We start from the raw sequence: 22156 nt of genomic DNA, 5'->3' as shown, positions 1-22156 counted from the left end.
ATCGACGAAAGATGCATGATTACATTTATGCATTCTATCACTTCTTACATCTTGGAGATTCCTGCCAATCAATAAAACCATTGTGGCCACTCATACTGCTGCTGGATGACCATGTGAAGGTAGATCAACCCTCCCACTTAAGCGAATAAATTTATTGTGATGAACAGTCTCCACAATCAGTTAACTGGGACTTCGCTCAGTACTTTCTGGCATGGATGCTGGCAGGTAAGGCATCTGTGCTGCCTTACCAGGCTCGCCTTCCAATTTTGCGTCTCTTCACCCTCAAGAAACACAAAAATGTAGAATGTTCATGAAAGGAAGCATGCTGTGATTTACTTAGAAAGCAGTGGTCTGGGAGGTCCACTGCAGAAAACATAAGGATAGATGATAAAGCACCTGTCAACATTGAAAAAAAATAGTTTTAAAAAATCAAAATTCACCTAGAAATTTGCTGTCGGTGAAACTTCTTAAATTATTTTGACTGCAACTTAACTTACAACTTTTCTTCGCCACCTAACAATCTTTTGTTTTGATATAATTTAATAGCCAGGACACAGGAGATTGTTATGAAGGAAAGTTTCAAGTCAGATTTTTCTGCCACATGTCATCTGGATTACACCTCTTCCCACCCTACCTCTGGTCCTCCTGGGAACCGTATCTTCTCCCAGGAGGACCAGTTCCACCACAGAACACACCAGATGGCCTCCTTCTTTAGAGACCGCAATTTCCCTTCCCACATGGTTAAAAAGATGCCCTCCAACACATCTCGTCCACATCCCACACCTCCGCCCTCAGACCCCACCCCTCCAACCGTAACAAGGACATAAGACCATAAGACCATAAGACCATAAGACATAGGAGTGGAAGTAAGGCCATTCGGCCCATCGAGTCCACTCCGCCATTCAATCATGGCTGATGCGCATTTCAGCTCCACTTGCCAGCGTTCTCCCCGTAGCCCTTAAGTCCTCCAGACAACAAGAACCTATCAATCTCGGCCTTGAAGACATTTAGCGTCCCGGCTTCCACTGCACTCCGTGGCAATGAATTCCACAGGCCCACCACTCTCTGGCTGAAGAAATGTCTCCGCATTTCTGTTCTGAAATGACCCCCTCTAATTCTAAGGCTGTGTCTACGGGTCCTAGTCTCCTCGCTTAACAGAAACAATTTTCTAGCATCCACCTTTTCAAAGCCATGTATTATTTTGTACGTCTCTATTAGATCTCCCCTTAATCTTCTAAACTCCAACGAATACAATCCCAGTATCCTCAGCCGTTCCTCATATGCTAGACCTGTCATTCCAGGGATCATCCGTGTGAATCTCCGCTGGACACGTTCCAGTGCCAGTATGTCCTTCCTGAGGTGTGGGGACCAAAACTGGACACAGTACTCCAAATGGGGCCTAACCAGAGCTTTATAAAGTCTTAGTAGTACATCTCTGCTTTTATATTCCAACCCTCTTGAGATAAGAGACAACATGGCATTCGCTTTCTTAATCACAGACTCAACCTGCATGTTTACCTTTAGAGAATCCTCGACTAGCACTCCCAGATCCCTTTGTGCTTTGGCTTTATTAATTTTCTCACCATTTAGAAAGTAGTCCATGCTTTTATTCTTTTTGCCAAAGTGCAAGACCTCGCACTTGCTCACGTTAAATTCCATCAGCCATTTCCTGGACCACTCTCCCAACCTGTCTAGATCCTTCTGTAGTCTCCCCACTTCCTCAGTACTACCTGCCTGTCCACCTAACTTCGTATCATCGGCAAACTTCGCTAGAATGCCCCCGGTTCCCTCATCCAAATCATTAATATATAATGCGAACAGCTGTGGCCCCAGCACCGAACCCTGCGGGACACCGCTCATCACCGGCTGCCATTCTGAAAAAGAACCTTTTATCCCAACTCTCTGCCTTCTGTTAGATAGCCAATCCTCAATCCATCCCAGCAGCTCACCTCGAACACCATGGGCCCTCACCTTGCTCAGCAGCCTCCCGTGTGGCACCTTATCAAAGGCCTTTTGAAAGTCCAGATAGACCACATCCACTGGGTTTCCCTGGTCTAACCTACTTGTTACCTCTTCAAAAAATTCCAACAGGTTTGTCAGGCATGACCTCCCTTTACTAAATCCATGTTGACTTATTCTAATCAGACTCTGCTCTTCCAAGAATTTAGAAACCTCATCCTTAATGATGGATTCTAGAATTTTACCAACAACCGAGGTTAAGCTGATTGGCCTATAATTTTCCATCTTTTGCCTTGATCCTTTCTTGAACAAGGGGGTTACTACAGCCATCTTCCAATCATCCGGGACCTTTCCTGACTCCAGTGACTCTTGAAAGATCTCAACCAATGCCTCTGCTATTTCCTCAGCAACCTCTCTCAGAACTCTAGGGTGTATCCCATCGGGGCCAGGAGATTTATCAATTTTAAGACTTTTTAACTTTTCTAGCACTATCTCTTTTGTAATGGCAACCATACTCAACTCAGCCCCGTGACACCCTTTAATTTTTGGGATATTACTCATGTCTTCCACTGTGAAAACTGACGCAAAGTACTTGTTAAGTTCTCCTGCTATTTCCTTATCTCCCATCACTAGGCTCCCTGCATCAGTTTGAAGTGGCCCAATGTCTACTTTTGCCTGTCGTTTGTTTCTTAAGTACTGAAAGAAACTTTTACTATTATTTCTAATATTACTGGCTAGCCTACCTTCATATTTGATCCTCTCATTTCTTATTATACTCTTTGTTATCCTCTGTTGGCTTTTGTATCCTTCCCAATCTTCTGATTTCCCACTGTTCTTAGCCACTTTATAGGATCTCTCTTTTTCTTTAATACATTTCCTGACTTCCTTTGCCAGCCAAGGTTGTCTAATCCCTCCCCGGTTAATCTTTCTTTTCTTGGGAATGAACCTCTGTACTGTGTCCTCAATTATACCTACAAACTCCTGCCATTTTTGCTCTAGTGTCTTCCCGGTTAGCCTCTGCTTCCAATCTATTTTAGTCAGTTCCTCTCTCATGCCCTCATAATTACCTTTATTCAACTGTAACACCATTACAGAACCCCCTCTGGTGCTCACCTTCCACCCTACCAACCTTCGCATAAACCAAGTCATCCACCGACATTTCCGCCACCTCCAAAAAGACCGCACCACCAGGGATATATTTCCCTCCCTACCCCTTCCCGCTTTCCGCAAAGACTGTTCCCTCCGTGACTACCTGGTTAGGTCCACGCCCCCCTACAACCCACCCTCCCATCCTGGCACTTTCCCCTGCCACGGCAGGAACTGTAAAACCTGTGCCCACAACTCCTCCCTCAGCTCTATCCAAGGCCCTAAAGGAGCCTTCCACATCCATCAAAGTTTTACTTGCACATCCACTAATATCATTCATTGTATCCGTTGCTCCCGATGTGGTCTCCTCTACATCTCCGGGACACCCGCACCAATCAACCACACCGCCCAGTGGCCCAATATTTCAACTCCCCCTCCCACTCTGCCGAGGACATGGAGGTCCTGGGCCTCCTTCACCACCGCTCCCTCACCACCAGACGCCTGGAGGAAGAACGCTTCATCTTCCACCTCGGAACACTTCAACCCCAGGGCATCAATGTGGACTTCAACAGTTTCCTCATTTCCCCTTCCCCCACCTCACCCTAGTTCCAAACTTCCAGCTCAGCATTGTCCCCATGACTTGTCTGGACTTGTCCTACCTGCCTACCTCCTTTGCCACCTATCCACTCCACCCTCTCCTCCTTGACCTTCATCCCCTCCCCCACTCACCCATTGTACTCTATGCTACTTTCTCCCCACCCCCACCCTCCTCTAGCTTATCTCTCCACGCTTAAGGCTCACTGCCTTTATTCCTGATGAAGGGCTTTTGCCCGAAACGGCGATTTTGCTGCTCCTTGGATGCTGCCTGAACTGCTGTGCTGTTCCAGCACCACTAATCCAGAATCTGGTTTCCAGCATCTGCAGTCATTGTTTTTATCTCATCAACTTAATAGTGCCTAATTTAAAAGTTTTTTGTCTCATCTATTTCATGGCAGAGTCTTTTAACATTAATCAGAAGCGATTCTAGAAAATAAAAACTACCCAAAGATGTGTAATCACCATCCTTTCCCTGCCTTTTCTTTTTGTAGGTGCCTAGAGGGACTAAACACTTCTCCACAGGGAGGCTGAAGATGTTCTTCTAAAGTCACTCTTAGATAATTCTTACAACCTTCACATAAAACCATTGGGTGGTCTTCAAACAATGCCAGCCTATCTTTTCAGGTGAGGGAAATACTACAGTTTAGCATCAAATAAACAATGACAACTTTGCTAGCTGAGGCACATGCACAAGATAAAAGACATTTGCATCCTCATGGATATGTAAAACAGGCTGGCTATCCTTGACACAAGAGCAGCAGGGAACCCAAATTTCTAGTTTAATTCCAATTTCTAATTCTTCTACTTTGAGAAGAAGCATAAAAACCCTACTTATAAATCACAAGTGAGGAAATTCTGGCTGACAAGTGATGCACAATGCAACACCAGCTGTGGTCAGCAGTTTGCCACCAGGACATGTGGTTTCAGAAGCTCCAAGCAGATGCCAGCCCTGCTTCATCCCACATTACTGGCAAGGCATAATTTCATGTGTGACAGATTTCCCCTTTCCAGAATTGGCATCTTGAGCCATTAAAAGAAATGCAGATGATTTCATCTGACCTCAACAAAATTCTGAGGCTGCAACCCATCATCTCTCACAGAGGAAAAGATTTCCATCAAACCAACCAGAAATTAGAAACATAAACCTTAATTCCCCCAGGCAGACCCCAGACCACTTCATTTCAAGTGCATACACCTGACTGGACAAGAATGTGCCTACATTAATGGATTCTGATCATTTAAATTGGTTTGACAAATCCTGGGCACATGCCTTGCAGAAATAACAGCATAAATCCTCCTGCTCCTACCTGCCCACAGCAGCAGTAATAACCAGCATCAAAAATCAGCAGTCAGAAATCCTCAAGGTAAAACATGGTGTTGAATAATTGTGAAAAACGGATATTACCTGTAAGATGGCTTCACCATCTTATGCCTACTTCTTTTCAGATCTTCTGCCAATGAACAATGTCTAAGCCAATTATCCTGCACTTAGCTGCAATTCAGTATCAATGCAACGTACTAACAACAAAATGAGGGAACATCCATCATTATGGCCCTCAAACCACCAACATAAATAATGCAGGTTTATAACTATATCAGGTTTAAATATTTTGCCCTCGGGAGAAAGTTTAACTGTTGGGCGAAGGTCACAGCACAAAATCAGATATGTTAATTGTTTAAGTGGACTACAGGAAGTCTGCAGTAGTGAGTAGAGTGGATTCTTTCTTAATTATATGTTTTGGGAGATATGTCTCTTGATTAAACTTAAAGTATAAGCCATAATTATTAATTTAACCTGGGCAGTGTTTGTAGAGGAATAAGACAGTGATATTTTCTGGATCTGTAGATTGTGAAGGAGCAAAAATGGCCTTTAGGAGAGTGATAAGCGTTCTTGTCAGATGTGCAAGTTTAAAGAGAGTTTAAGGGTTATTGTGGATTATATCTGCCATAAATGCTGTTGATTGCAAATCTTATCAGATCGAGTGGATCGGCTGGAGAGACAGTTAGAAGCAATGAGAAATTTGCAACAGCAACAGTATGCAATGGATGGCAGTTTTTGGAAGGGGGGGAAAGTCTCAGATACAGTCACATAGATGGGTTAACTCCAGGAAAGGTAAGAGAGATCGGCAGCTAATGCAAGTATCTTTTGTGGCTATACCTATTTCAAACATGTATGCTGTTTTAGAAAATGTAATGGATTCTCAGGGGAGACTAGCATGAACAGCCAAGTTTCTGGTATTGAGACTGGCTCTAATGCAACGAGGGGTATGTCAGGTTCCGAGAGATCAATTGTGTTAGGGGATTCTCTAGTCCGAGGTACAGACATACGTTTCTGTGACCACCAGCGAAAAAAACAGAATGGTGTGTTGCTTCCCTGGTGCCAGAATCAAGGATTTTTCAGAGAGGGTGCAGAATGTTCTCACGGGGGAGAGAGGCTAGCAAGAGGTCATTGTCCACATTGGATTCAATGACACAGGAAAGGGAAAGGTTGAGATTCTGAAGGGAAGATACAGAGAATATGGCAGGAATTTAAAAAGGAGGTGCTCGAGAATACTAATATCTGGATTACTCCCGGTGCTATGAGCTAGTGAGGACAGGAATAGGAGGATAGAACAGATGAATGCATGGCTGAGGAGCTAGTGTATGGGAGAAGGATTCACATTTTTGGATCATTGGAATCTCTTTTGGGGTAGAAGTGACCTGTACAAGAAGGACGGCTTGCACTTAAATTGGAAGGGGACTGATATACTGACAGGGAGATTTGCTAGAGCTGCTCGGAAAGATTTCAGCTAGTAAGGTGGGGGGAGGGGGGGTGGGGGAGGTGGTTCCCCGGGAGATAGTGAGGAAAGAGGTCATTCTGAGACTGGTACAGTTGAGAACAGAAGCGAGTCAAACAGTCAGGTCAGGCAGGGACAAGGTTGGACTAATAAATTAAACTGTATTTATTTCAATGCAAGGGGCCTAACTGGGAAGGCAGGTGAAATCAGGGCATGGTTAGGAACATTGGACTGGGATATCATAGCAATTACAGAAACATGGCTCAAGGATGGGCAGGACTGGCAGCTTAATCCTGGCAACTGACAGGATACAAATGCTACATGAAGGATTGAAAGGGAGGCAAGAGAGGAGGGGGAGTGGCTTTCTTCATAAGGGATAGCATTACAGCGATGCTGTGGGAGGATATTCCTGGAAATACATTCAGGGAAGTTACTTGGGTGGAACTGAGAAATAAGAAAAGGATGATCACCTTATTGGGATTGTACTATAGACCTCCTAATAGTCAGAGGGAAATTGAGAAGCAAACTCGTAAGGAGATCTCAGCTATCTAAGAATAATAGAGTGGTTATGGTAAGGGATTTTAACTTTTCAAACATAGACTGGGACTTCCATAGTGTTAAGGGATTAAATGGAGAGTCATTTGTTAAGTGTGTCCAAGAAAAGTTTCTGCTTTAGTATGTGGATGTATCTACGAGAGAAGGTACAAAACATGACCTTCTATTGGGAACAAAGGCAGGGCAGATGACTGAGGTGTCAGTGGGGGAGTACTTTGCGGCCAGCGACCATAATTCTATTAGATTTAAAATAGTGGTGGAAAAGGATAGAACAGATCTAAAAGTTGAAGTTCTAAATTGGAGAAAAGCCAATTTTGACAGTGTTAGGCAAGACCTTTCGAAAGCTGATTGGGGGCAGATGTTTGCAGGTAAAGGGACGGCTGGAAAATGGGAAGCCTTCAGAAATTAGATAACGAGAATCCAGAGAAAGTATATTCCTGTTAGGGTGAAAGGAAAGGCTGGTAGGTATAGGGAATGCTGGATGACTAAAGAAATTGAGGGTTTCGTTAAGAAAAAGAAGGAAGCATATTAAGATATAGACAGGATAGATCGAGCGAATCCTTAGAAGAGTATAAAAGCAGCAGGAGTATACTTAAGAGAGAAATCAGGAGGGCAAAAAGGGGACATGAGATAGCTTTGGCAAATAGAATTAAAGAGAATCCAAAGGGTTTTTACAAATACATTAAGGACAAAAGGGCAACTAGGGAGATAATAGGGCCCCTCTAAGATCATCGGTTCAGCCTTTGTGTAGAGCCACAGAAAAGGGGGGAGATACTAAATGAGTATTTTGCATCAGTATTTACAGTGGAAAAGGATGTGGAAGATCTAGACTGTAGGGAAATAGATGGTGACACCTTGCAAAATGTCCATGTTACAGAGGAGGAAGTGCTGGATGTCTTGCAACGCATAAAGGGGGATAAATCCCCAGGACCTGATCAGGTGTACCCGAGAACTCTGTGGGAAGGTAGAGAAGTGATTGCTGGGCCTCTTGCTGAGATATTTGTATCATCAATAGTCACAGGTGAAGTATCAGAAGACTGGAGGTTGGCTAACGTGGTGCCACTGTTTAAGAAGGGTAGTAAGGACAAGCCAGGGAACTACAGACCAGTGAGCCTGACCTCGGTGGTGGGCAAGTTGTTGGAGGGAATTCTGAGGGACAGGATGCACGTGTATTTGGAATGGCAAGGACTGGATAGTCAACATGGCTTTGTGCGTGGGAAATCATGTCTCACAAACTTGATTGAGTTTTTTGAAGAAGTAACAAAGGATTGATGAGGGCAAAGTGGTAGATGTGATCTATGTGGACTTCAGTAAGGCGTTCGACAAGGTTCCCCATGGGAGACTGATTAGCAAGGTTATATCCCATGGAATACAGGGAGAACTAGCCATTTGGATATAGAACTGTCTCAAAGGTAGAAGACAGAGGGTGGTGGTGGAGGGTTGTTTTTCAGACTAGAGGCCTGTGACCAGTGGATTGCCACAAGAATCGGTGCTGGGTCCTCTACTTTTTGTCATTTACATAAATGATTTGGATGTGAGCATAAGAGGTACAGTTAGTAAGTTTGCATATGATACCAAAATTGGAGGTGTCGTGGACAGCGAAGAGGGATACCTCAAGATTATAACAGGATCTTGATCAGATAGGCCTCTGGGCCGGAAAGTGGCAGATGGAGTTTAATTCAGATAAATGTGAGGCGCTGCATTTTGGGAAAGCAAATCTTAGCAGGACTTATACACTTAATGGTAAGGTCCTAAGGAATGTTGCTGAAAAAAGAGACCTTGGAGTGCAGGTTCATAGCTCCTTGAAAGTGGAGTCGCAGGTAGATAGGATAGTGAAGAAAATGTTTGGTATGCTTTCCTTTATTGGTCAGAATATGGAGTACAGGAGTTGGGAGGTCATGTTGCGGCTGTACAGGACATTGGTTAGGCCACTGTTGGAATATTGCGTGCAATTCTGGTCACCTTCCTATCAGAAAGATGTTGTGAAACTTGAAAGGGTTCAGAAAAGATTTACAAGGATGTTGCCAGGGTTGGAAGATTTGAGCTGTAGGGAGAGGTTGAATAGGCTATGGCTGTTTTCTCTGGAGCATCGGAGGCTGAGGGGTGACCTTATAGAGGTTTACAAAATTATGAGGGGCATGGATAGGGTAAATAGGCAAAGTCTTTTCCCTGGGGTCAGGGTGTCCAGAACTTGAGGTTTAGGGTGAGAGGGGAAAGAAACAAAATAGACCTAAGGGGCAACCTTTTCACATAGAGGCTGGTATGTGTATGGAATGAGCTGCCAGAGGAAGTGGTGGAGGCTGGTACAATTGCAACATTTAAGAGGCATTTGGATGGGTATATGAATAGGAAGGGTTTGGAGGGATCTGGGTCGGGTGCTGGCAGGTGTGACTAGATTGGGTTAGGGATATCTGGTCGGCATGGACGGCTTGGACCGAAGGGTCTGTTTCCATGCTGTACATCTCCATGACTCTATGACTCCAGCAATGAAAATCTGAAAATTCTCCAGCTGGGAAGCAAAGGACAAACAAATCCCATACTGCCAGCTAAGCCTGTTTTCCTGCTAGACTGGAAGCTTTGACTATGTAAATGAATGTACAAAATAGAACAGGAAAAACCTGTCTCTTCCTGACATTGCAAGACTTATAGCATCAGCACCTTTATCTCCTTCCCTAAACAATTGGTGGAAATTCCCATTTTCAGCTGAGTGTTTTGTGGAGTGAGAGTCAGGGTGCCCAGTCCCATGCAGTTTTCTACTCTTCACCTTATTAGTTATGCAAGCAGACTCTGGCATCTTTCTCATGTGATCACATGACAAAAGAGGCAAAAGTGTTGATCATTACTGAGACTTTATAGGTTAAGCCACTGTCGCCATATTTATAACACATTTGCATACCATTTCATGGGGATTGAATATTTGGCAGAATGACACAAAGATAGGTGGCAGAACAGGTAGTATTGAGGGAGCAAAGAGGTAGCATCAGGACTGGGGCAGGCTAGGAGAGTGGGAAAGCAGTATCAAGTGGAATACAACATGGGAAACTGTAAGGTTATGCATTTTGATAGCAAGAATAGAGTCGTAGATTATTGTCTAAATTGGGAGGACTTCAGAAATCTGAAGCACAAAGGGACTTGGGAGTCATATTTCAGGATTTTCTTAAAGTTAACACACAGGATCAGGTTGGAGGTTCGGAAAGTAAATGAAATGTCAGCATTCATTTCAAGAGGGTTAGAGTACAACAGCTGAGACTGTATACGGCTCTGGTCAGACTACATTTGGAATATTGTGAGCAGTTTTAGGCCCAATATCTAAGGAAGGATATGCTGGCCTTAGAGTGGGTTCAAAGAAAGTTTACAAGAATGATCCCAGGGATGAAGGGCTTTTCATATGAGGACTGGTTGACGATTTTGGGTCTGTACTCAATGGAGTTGAGAAGGATGAGGTGGAGATTTGATTGAAAGTTACAGAATATAAAAAGGCCTAAGTAGAGTGGATGTGAAGAAGATATTTCTATTAATAGGAGAGACTAGCATCCATGGCATAGCCTAAGTGAAGGGGCAAACTTGATAACTGAGATGAGGAGGAATTTCAGCCACATGGTGGTTAATCTATGGAATTCATTGTCACAGAAGGCTGTGGTATCCAAGTCATTGACTGTATTTATGCCAGAGATAGATAGGTTCTTGATTAGCAAGGGGATCAAGGTTTATGGGGAGAAGGCAGGAGAATGGGGTTGAGAAACATATAGCCATGATGATCAAATGGTGGAGCAAACTTGATGGGCTGAATGGCCTAATTCCGCTCTTATATCTTATGGCCTTATAGTCAGATGGAACCAGATGCAGAGAGGATTCATGAAGCACAGAAGGGGCACCTTCTACTTTGATTTATATATGAATGAGAATGCTCACATGTTGGAGATGGAACTTCATCTACAATTAACAAACCTAAAAAACATGAAATCCACAAATAATTTTATCTTTCAAGGAGACACTTTTGGCAGAGATAGAAATTGAAAGTAAGGATGCAGCACCAACACTGAGGACTCTCTTCAAATAAAGTAAAATACTGCAGATCTGACAGTGTCTCTAGGGAGAAAAACACAGCAAAAGGTTTGATTTGAGAGAGTGAGGTGAGTGAGTATGTGTAAGTGTACGAGAGAGAGACAAACAGACAGAAAGAGTAAGAGAGAAGCACCATGTGCTTGACATCATTACTTTTCTCAGGATTGGCAGTTAATAAAATTGCTCTTCATTTCATAAAGAAAACCATGTCATTGGTCCCTCCTGGTTTTTGATGAAAATATTTCAACTGGGGAAAGATATAGACACTAAAATAATCTAAATCTTCGTTGTGCCAACTGGGCAGGTTGAAGAGAGGGAAGCTGAGTCCCCCTTCCTCGACTGTTCATTATACTGTCAACAAAGGCATCTTTCCAGAGACCCAGTGTGGTTTCTGATCATTCAGAGAAACTACAGATGTGATCCTAGTTGCACCCTAAATTCATAAAACATGTACATAACAACGCAAAGAGTTCTTCATGACTGTTATTGATCTGTTAATGGCCTTTTACTCTATCAGCCATCAAGCCCTCCACAGGCTTGGATGTCCAGCAAATTTGTTACTATCTTGTGACTCCTGCCTAACAGTTTGATAACAATAATGCACTGCATTGGGTTGGAGACCAAGTTGTGGCCAAATTCTACAATGAGAAAATAAGTTCTGTGCACCTAGCAGTGAAGTTCCAAGCATCATCAAACAGAAAAGTGGATAAATTTTAGGGATAAAATTTGTTCCAAAAATATGTTGTTGTCATACAAAATGCCATGACACAATAAAAAACACATTTGCATATTTGAAGAATGAATAAACCAGAAAAATAACCACCTTACAAATACTGAAAGACAGAGAATTGTATATGTCATACTTTTATTCATCTATTAAAATTTCTGAAGATACATGTACCTTGTTCTTCCATCCCAAAACCTATATTTTGACAAATTTGGAGTATTATTTTGCTGCAATACATATATCATTTCTCTTTACATTGTTTTTAGTGTTGGTAATTGAAGTTCATCTTCTATTTTCCAGTAACGTTTTTTGTTGTGGTCTGCAAAATAGGACAGATGGGACCTGCACTCTCATAATACTGAATTTTTGCAATTCTTAATATTTTCCCTCTGCTTTCTTGTTGTTTTCCTGATTTTTCTGGGTGTTTGTGGCATTTGTGTAATTATTTTCTTAAGCTTTATATTTATTTCATGTTATGAATGGTTGTTTGACAATACAAATGACATTTTTGATCCTTATTTAATCTTATATTGTACTACAATACTCTCTGGGCGGAGCAGGTAACGGCTGTCTGGTGTTTTTTTTAAGTTGCGGTATAGTCCAGTTATAGTGCTGTGAAGAAGGCATATGGCGTACTGGCTTTTATTGGTAGAGGAATTGAGTTCCGGAGTCCTGAGGTCATGTTGCAGTTGTATAAGACTCTGGTGCGGCCTCATCTGGAGTATTGTGTGCAGTTTTGGTCGCCATATTATAGGAAGGATGTGGAGGCATTGGAACGAGTGCAGAGGACGTTTACCAGGATGTTGCCTGGCATGGTAGGAAGATCGTATGAGGAAAGGCTGAGGCACTTGGGGCTTTTCTCATTGGAGAAAAGAAGGTTTAGGGGAGATTTGATAGAGGTGTACAAGATGATTAGGGGTTTAGATAGGGTTGACAGTGAGAACCTTTTTCCGCTAATGAAGTCAGCTGTTACTAGGGGACACAGCTTTAAATTAAGGGGTGGTAGGTATAGGACAGATGTTAGGGGTAGATGTTTTACTCAGCGGGTTGTGAGTTCATGGAATGCCCTGCCAGTTGCAGTGGTGGACTCTCCCTCTTTATGATCATTTAAGCGGGCATTGGACAAGCATATGGAGGTTATTGGGCTAGTGTAGGTTAGGTAGGCTTCGGTCAGCGCAACATCGAGGGCCGAAGGGCCTGTACTGCGCTGTATTTTTCTATGTTCTATTACACCTCTCACCTTTGGTGAAGGTGGTCAGAAAGCTTTCCCATATTTCAGCATGCTAGTCAAAATCCTGACTTCATTATTTCTTGAAGGAATGAAGTATTTACTGTCTTAAATATCCTTTTGTATAGATTCCATTTACTAACTAGATTACCACGTTAAATTATTTTATATAATATTACAACACATGATCATGATATTGTCATGTTTGATTATGCCTGTGCACAACTATTGATACTAGTGAAATTATTGTTACAATGTTTAAAAATGTTTTAACCATGAAATAATTAATGCATAACAAAGATATATATATATATTTGTGATAGGAATGTGTGAAGCCTTACCTTCTGCATTAACTGCTACAGGCTCAAATCTTTCATCAAGTACAACAAGAGAACAGGTAGCATCAAAGCCAATTCCTCGGAGATAGCACAAATTAGCTACTTGAGCTATTCTCTATATGATAAAGAAAAAATACGCAAGAATAAAATTAGTTGTTCGCTTTTATTTTATAACCTTCATTTTTCCATAAACAGTTGTTTCCTTTGGTTCCCACCAGCTCTTCATTTGACCTTTCAAGTTTCAGAGTAGGGGAGAAACCATTCACAATGTAAAACTTCTTTACTTGTAATGTTTTCCTCCCTTTTCCTTCATAATTTCTCTTCTTCGTGTATTTGGTAAGCCTGGCAGGGCTTTTCAAGACCAAAATAAAGCAAAGAACTGTGGATGCTGGAAACCTGAAACAAAAACAGAAATTGTTGGAGAAATTCAGCAGGTCTGGCAGCATCTATGGAGAGAAAACAGAGTTAACATTTCAAGTCCAGTGACCCTTCTTCAGAAGAAGTGCCTGAAGAAAGGTCACTGGACTTGAAATGTTAACTCTGCTTTATCTCATCAGATGCTGCTAGAGTTTCTCCAGCAATTTCTGTTTGTGCCCAAGAGACAAAACTGAATTAGAAGGAGTTAACAGCTATATTTTAATTAAGGAATACTTGACTGGGTATATGTATAAATATTGGGAACAAGTGGCATTGGAGATGGCAGCATGTGAATAGAAATAAAAAACTGTGACTGGAAAAGTATTTTTGCAGACACTGTCTAGCCAGTATTTAACCTCTGCTATTTAACATTAACAGAGGTTTGCTTCAGAAAGATTAGATTAGGTTAGATTCCCTACAGTGTGAAAACAGGCCCTTCGGCCCAACAAGTCCAAACCGACATTCTGAAGAGTAACCCACCCAGACCCATTTCCGTCTGACTAATGCACCTAACACTATGGGCAATTTAGCATGGGTCATTCACCTGACCTGCACGTCTTTGGACTGTGGGAGGAAACCGGAGCACCCAGAGGAAACCCATGTGGACACAGGGAGAATGTGCAAACTCCACACAGACAGTCACCCAAGGCTGGAATCGAACCTGGGACCCTGGTGCTGTGAGGCAGCAGTGTTAAACACTGAGCCACCGTGCCGCAAAGATTACTGAAACTAAAAATAATTTGAATCCACAATATGCAGGCAGAAAGGTTTTCATAAATGCGGTAGTCTCAGAAAGAATTCAGCAAGCCTTAAGATATAAAATATGGCCATTGAAAACCAGTTTCAACTATAAATTAGATATTCTAAATTATAAAAGAAAGCAGTTCAAATAGTGGAGAGGCCTCAGAAATGTTATTGGTGAAGGCAGAAAAACAATAATTGTACAGCATGAGGACCAGACTTTCAGATTGTTGGGTATGGAATACCGATTTGCAGATTCTAGAGGAGTTATAGAAAGTAACAAGAAACCAGGTACCTCCCATTACAATATGTTGCAGAACTATGAGGATCAGACTGTCACAATCGACAGCTTGTAGAAGGAAAATAGATCAGCCCTGATGATCAAAATGAGGCCATCAACTCCTAAAGACAATGACCAAAATTTCTTACGATGTCTGTTACTATTACAACTAGACAAGTCAGATTCCAGAGTGAAATCTGGCTTGATAGATACTATTCAGCTTTTAAAAGATTAATATGGAAGTCTTTCACTGAAATATAGGCAGATGGGCTGTAGATTTTAATAATAAAATGAATTTATTACACAAAGGAAATAAAAATATAACAAACCACACCAAGCTCTCTGAATATAACATAGCTGGAAATATTTCAAAAGACACAGCAAAGTAAAATCCCATCTACTCTCCAATACCATCACTTACTCAAAATCCAGAAAATCTTTCTTACGCTATTAAATTTGTTGGTTTGACAAAACTGCATCTTCTCAATTCCTGTTCTGTGAGCGAAGAATCCTTCCCCTTGAATATTCAAGGAATTGAGATTTTAGTTCTTCTCTGGTCTGAATAATTTGTAGAGTTCTAACCAGTACTCCTGATGGGAAATTTTCTCAAACTACAACCATTACACTGGGGCAATTTAATACTTTAACTGCTCTGAACAATCTCTTTTTCTGGAGAGACTATACTTGCACCTGATTTTGGTCAGGTCTCCTTTGAACAGAATTGAAAAGCATTTGAACTAATTTCTTTAAAAACTGCTCATCCTAAATTCTGCTAAGCTGATGGCTTAATGTGTTTCCTCTCCAGTCATAACTCCCATAGTATAAGAAAAATTCCATTAAACTCTAGAAGACATGTATTGGATTAAAATCATGGTTCCAGAAAGATTAACCTATTTAACTCCTTCACACAAAATGAACCAAAACTCATATGTCATTTGTTTAAAGTCCAAATTCTTTAAGAATGTTTTTAACATATAAAAGTCATACATCTTTCATCACAGGGTACTATAATCAAATATTTATCAGAAGGGGCTAGTCACTGAAGATAAACGACTATTATAAGTAACACAGGGAAGGCAACGAGAAAATATAGCTGGTTGAATATACAAGACGAAAGACAGCCAGTTAAGCCATGGATTGGGAGCGGGAAGTACAAAAATGCATTTTAAAAAGTTGGTTAAAATCAAATCATGATACTGAGAGCAAACTGTTGAAAGGAATCCTATTAATAGGAAAGGAACATCATTCCAAAAGCAGAGCGAAGGCAAAAAAGAGGAATATAGTACAGACCAGAAATTCCAGCAGGAGCAGATCTGACTGGGAAGTCTGAGTGGCTATAAATTAAACAGAAGGCAAAATCATAAATAAAAGTTAATCAACAGCAAGAATTATAAGGCTGGAGAGAATCTGGTGTATACACAAAGCTGCCAAATGAGGAAGGGCCAGTCCTATCTCATAGCTGAGGGAAAATAACCCTCAGTAAAGGGCTTAAAAGGCTACAGAGATGCTTGTGGCACAAGATATAATGGTAGGTTCACCTTGTGCATGAAAAGCAATTTTGAAGATTTTCTTCGCATTGTTTGCAACAAACACTTGGGAATGTATATCAACTAATATTAAAGCATTGCTGGGGGAGATCAGCTCAAAATGAAAGGGCTTCTTTACCATTCAAATGTAAGGGGACACCCTGGAATTAATGTGAATATGGCCTATATGTTGCCTTCAGAATTTGGTACTTCTAAGTAAAGTCTGCCTTATTAAAACTGACACAACACCAGTTTATAGTCCAACAGGTTTATTTGAAAGTACAAGCTTTCTGAACTTTGTCCACCCTAAGCTTTGAAGAGAGTGCAGAGAAGATTTACCAGGATGTTGCCTGGAATGGAGAATAGGTCGTACGAGGATAGGTTGAGAGTGCTAGGCCTTTTCTCATTGGAATGGCAAAGGATGAAGGGTGACTTGATAGAGGTTTATAAGATGATCAGGGGAATAGATAGAGTAGACAGTCAGAGACTTTTTCCCCGGGTACAACAGAGTGTTACAAGGGGACATAAATTTAAGGTGAAGGGTGGAAGGTATAGGGGGGATGTCAGGGGTAGGTTCTTTACCCAGAGAGTGGTGGGGGCATGGAATGCGCTGCCTGTGGGAGTGGCAGAGTCAGAATCATTGGCATCTTTAAGCGGCAATTGGATAGGTACATGGATGGGTGCTTAAGCTAGGACAAATGTTTGGCACAACATCGTGGGCCGAAGGGCCTGTTCTGTGCTGTATTGTTCTATGTTCTATGTTCTAATCTAACACCAGCACCTCCACATCATTATTAAAACTGGGCTATCTCTAGTTGAAAGGAAACACTGCTATGTTTTATTGGTACTATGTGGATGAGCTTTCTGGTGTCTTTATACGACACTCTGATGATTATTTGTGGGGAGAGAACAGTGAATTTGAAAACATTGTCATAAATGGATTTAAAACATAATTCAAAATCATCTTCTTAGACATCACCAGATCAATCTGACCAGAAAACAGGGTGACATGCAAAAATCTCAAAAAATTGCTACTTATCAAACTATTCCCAATGGGAAACTTGATCTTTGCTTGTCTCATACCCCCACCACCCCTAACCCCCATCCCCACCCCTAAAAATACCAAGCAGATCAAAAATGCCACAGAATTTTCATACGTTGGCACTTGATGTACTCTCCAATTCAGACACACAGTCACTTATAAAGACAATTAGGTTTTTGACAATCCAAAGGGGACTTATTTTTGCTCAATATCCAATTAAAATAAGAGCCTGAGTCCAAGATGACAGCAGAAAATATTTGCTTTACATGTAAGTTACTGAAATAATAATAAGCCACTGTATGAAATTTTGTATTTACCGCAGCTGCCACTCTACTCTTGGATCTCTTAGAGTAAACAGCTTATTCTTAGTCACAGATTATATTTCAGGCTGTTGAAAAACAGTTAAATATAATGTAGAAGTACAACATAGAAAAATATAAGGCAGTTACAGAAAATTATTAAACTAAATGACTGTGTCTGCAGCAATTGGCTTTTCCTTTTCCAACCACAACAGTGATATTTGCCAATGGCTCATCATCCAGTCCATCTAGAACAAATATAATAATGACTCCAATCTTATGCCAGGAAATATTGGTTTTATGGGGAAAACCTTTTGCCAATTATTCACTAAGAGCATGACAGAAATGCTGCATTAGTAATCACAGTTCTCATGCCAAATGGCATAACGACGATGGTTATTGTTGCAATATTTTCATTATTTTTTATAAATGCAGTGAGAGTTGACAGAAAACTACAATGTTACATTTCAGTGGCTTAAACTGTAGTTCTTTGTATTTGACATAAGTATCAGGAGCGGACAAGGTACAGGATTCCTGTTACAGAAATACAGTCTAGTCTGTGAATAGTTGTTTTGTTCAATATTGTCACACAAATCATCTTATAATTATACCTTTGAAACAGTACAGCACGCTTCCCATATATCAGTAGAAGATTGCTCATAGTAGTCAACCTGTGGCTTCCAAATTTGGATTGGTTGTTCAGCCTGAGCTAGCACTTTGCCATGGTGGTCTACAAGTGCTGCTCGTACACTTGCAGTTCCCACATCGATCCCCATGAAGTATTTCATGTTGGGTCAGTCTGTAAATTAAAGAAAGGACATTTTATTATGAACTGTCCAATGTAGTGTTCCATCCATGAAGTTCATCAATCATTTACTAAGTTTCAAACAAAGAAGATCTTACAGCTCAATCTGTAAGAAAGTAATAAAGAGATGACACAGCAATTCTCTCATTTTCTTGTTACTTTTGATTTATGACTGATCAAAGGGTATTCTAAAGGTCTATATGACGTGCTTTACTTTACAGCAAAATGTCACTTAACATTATTTTAATATTTCATGTGAACTATTCATGATGTTCTATCGAATAACAGAAACAAATGAACTGAAACAAATGATACTGAGCAGATCACTTGACCGATAAGATAAGACTATAAGTTATAGGAGCAGAATTAAGGCACTTGGCCCTTCTCAACCTCATTCTCTTGCCTTTACCCCTAACCCTTGATCCTCTTCTACCTCTGTCTTAAAGACAATCAATGACTTGGCCTCCACAGCCTTCCAAGGCAATAAGTTCCATGGATTAACCACCCTCTGCCTAAAGAAATTTCCATTCATCTCAGTTCTAAAGAGCCGTCCTTTCACTCTGAGGGCTATGCCCTCTCTCCTACTCATGGAAATATTGTCTCCACATCCACTTTATCCAGGTATATCACTATTCTGTAAGTTTCAATGAGATTCCCTTTTATCCTGCGAGTACAGACCAAGAGTCCTCAACCATTCCTCTTATGACAAGCCCTTCTTGTATTCTAGCCCTCATGAAATGAATGCTAACATTCTGTTTGCCTTCTGAACTGTAAAATGAACCTGCAGGTTAACACTAAAAATATCCTGAACTGGAGTCCTAGGTCGCTTTTGTGCTTCTGATTTCAGAAGCCTTTCCCCAAATAGAAAATAGTCTATGCCTCTATTCTTCCGACAAAATGAATAACCACACACATTCCCACGTTGTATTCCATCTGGGACTTCTTTGTCCACTCTCCTAGTCTGTTCAAGTCCTTCTACAGCTTTCTTGCTTCCTTAACACTACCTACCCTCCAGCTATCTTTATGTCATCTGCAAACTTAGCAACAATGCCCTCAGTTCCTTAGTCCAGATCCTTAATGTGTAACACTGACCCCTGTAGAACTCCTGAAGAAGAGCTTATGCCCGAAACGTCGATTCTCCTGCTCCTTGGATGCTGCCTGACATGCTGCGCTTTTTCAGCAACACATTTTTCAGCCCTGTAGAACTACACTAGTCACTGGTTACCATCCTGAAAGGATCCCTTTATCACTACTCTCTGCTTTCTTTCAGTCAGCCAATCACCAATCCATGTCAATACGTTGACCCTAACACTATTGGCTCTTATGTTATTTAACAGTCTTGTGTGTGGCATTTTGTCAAAGGCTTTCTGGAAATCCAAATAAATCATGTCCACTAACTTGTCTGACTTGCTCATTATCTCCTCAAAGAATTCTAATACATTTGCCTTGAAGAAGCCATGCTGATTCAGCCTTATTTTACAATGCAATTCCAAGTACTCTGCAATCTCATCCTTAATACTAGACTCTAAAATCTTATCAATGATCAAGGTTAAACTAACTGGCCAAGTGTTTCCTGTCTTCTGCCTCCCTCCCTTCTTAAACAGGGGTAATACCTTAATCATTTTCCAGTCCTCTGTCACCCATCCTGACTCTAATGATTCCTGAAAGATCACCAACAATGCTTCTACAATCTCCTCAGCTATCTCCTTTAAAACTTTGGGGTACAGTCCATCTGGTACAGGTGATTTATTCACCATGAGACCTTTCAGTTTCCCCAGCACCCTCTCCTTAATGATGGTCACTACACTTACCTCTGCCCTGACTGTCTTGAAGTCCTGGCATGTTGCTGATGTGTTCCACTCTGAAAACTGATGACCACTCTTGCTTCTCTTCTACCTTTTGTATATCTAAAGAACTCTTGCAATCTTTTTATATTACTAGCTAGCTTACTCTCATATTTCATCATCTGACCCCTTATTACTTTTTAAATTCTCCCCTGCTGGTTTTTTAAAGCTTCCAAATTTTCTGGCTTGCCATGAATCTTCACTACTTTGATTGTTTTTCCTTTGCTTTTAAGCTATCCCTGACTTTACTTGTCAGCCATGGTTGCCTTGTCCTCCCCTCAGTATGTTTCTTCTTCTTTGGGATGAATTTCTGTTGCGCTTCCTAGATTACCCTTAGAAACTACTGCTATTGCTGATCCACCCTCTTCCTGATGAAAGGCTCTTGCCCAAAACGTCGATCCTCCCGCTCCTTGGATGCTGCCTGACCTGCTATGCTTTTCCAGCACCCCACTCTCGACTCTGATCTCTAGCATCTGCAGTCCTCACTTTCCCCTTTCAATCAACTCTGGTCAGCTCAACCTCATGTTTTTGCAGTTACCTTTACTCAACTGTAACACCGTTACATCTGATTCCAGCTACTCCATCTCAAAATGCACAGTGAATTTGAATATATTATGGTCATTGCCCCCTCAGGGTTCCTTCATCTTAAGCTCCCTAAACATGTCTGCCATATTACACATCATCACATCACATCCAGAATTTCCCATTCCTTCGTGGGCTGAACCACAAGCTGCTCCAAAACACTATCTCATTGACATTCCATGAATTCATATTCATGAGGTCCACTACCAATCTCACTTTACCAGTCTACCTGTACATTGAAGTCCTTCTCTTGGACTTCACCATGAAATGCACATGGAACAAGATACAGAAGAGAGAAGCTTTTTCCAAACAAAGGAGGATTCTCAACAGAAAACCTTACTCCCCTAGGCATTTCAGAGAAAGTCATGCACAGAAAAGGCATGTCATATTCATAACTTTATAAAGTATAAACTATAACTAATGTGGAATCTCTCGGGAGTAACACTTCTTTTAAAAATGGATATTAAAATGATTCAAAGGATTGGTCGCATCAAACCTTATCTGTGGATTCAAAGTCTGCCACACTTCCTTCGCGAGGTCCAGATTAGAGGTGCCACTACCAACCCTCCAAAACCAGCGAAAAGTAATTTCTTGACTTAAATTTCTCAAAAGCTCAGGGTAAATATCTATAAAACAAAAACCCAAGTTATTTCTTTATTTGTTCATGGGATATGGATGCCATTACCTAAGCCAGCTTTTCTTGCCAATGCCCAACTGTCCTTGACAAGGTAGTGGTGAGCTGCTCTGTACTACTACAGTCATTGGGTTAATGGGTTTTGAGAAGATTTGTAGCTCAGGTTGAGGTTCTGGATGTCGGTTTGTTCACTGAGCTGGAAGGTTCATTTCATCACCAAACTAGGTAACATCATCAGTGAACTCTGGATGAAGTGCTGGTGGCACGGCCTGCTTTCTATTCATGTGGTTAGGTTTCCTTGGGTTGGTGATGTCATTTCCCATGGTGATGTCATGTCTGGTGGTGACGACATTTCTTGTGGTGATGTCATTTCCGGTTCTTTTTCTCAGGGGAGTGGTAAATGGGATCCAAGTCAATGTGTTTGTTGATAAAGTTCCAGTTGGAATGCTATGCTTCTAGGAATTCTCATGCATGTCTTTGTTTGGCTTATTCTGGGATGGAAGTGTTGTCCCAGTCAAAGTGTCCTTCCTCATCTGTATGTTAAGTTACTAGTGAGAGTGGGTCATGTCTTTTTGTGGCTAGTTGATGTTCATGTATCCTGGTGGCTAATCTTTTGCCTGTTTGTCTAATGTAGTGTTTGTTACAGTTCTTGCA

At 41.3% G+C, this 22156-nt stretch overlaps 1 protein-coding gene across 7 annotated transcripts in view; it reads right to left on the bottom strand.

Moving 5' to 3' along the window:
* The window catches only part of fggy (FGGY carbohydrate kinase domain containing), a 364543-nt gene that overhangs the window by 295908 nt on the left and 46479 nt on the right, over positions 1 to 22156 (bottom strand). For all 7 annotated transcript variants that reach the window (XR_011961146.1, XM_072574221.1, XM_072574223.1 and 4 more), the window contains exons 3-5: positions 21365 to 21494; positions 18249 to 18436; positions 13336 to 13447 (exon numbers count right to left, since the gene is read on the bottom strand). Coding sequence is in view for 6 of the 7 variants with exons in the window: in XM_072574221.1 (XP_072430322.1) it covers positions 13336 to 13447; positions 18249 to 18425 (289 nt within the window). In the remaining variant the exon portion in view is untranslated. The remainder of the gene's footprint in view (positions 1 to 13335; positions 13448 to 18248; positions 18437 to 21364; positions 21495 to 22156) is intronic.

Source organism: Chiloscyllium punctatum, chromosome 7 (assembly GCF_047496795.1).
Source record: "Chiloscyllium punctatum isolate Juve2018m chromosome 7, sChiPun1.3, whole genome shotgun sequence".
Lineage (NCBI taxonomy): Eukaryota > Metazoa > Chordata > Chondrichthyes > Orectolobiformes > Hemiscylliidae > Chiloscyllium > Chiloscyllium punctatum.
This window is presented reverse-complemented; position numbering and strand designations above follow the sequence as displayed.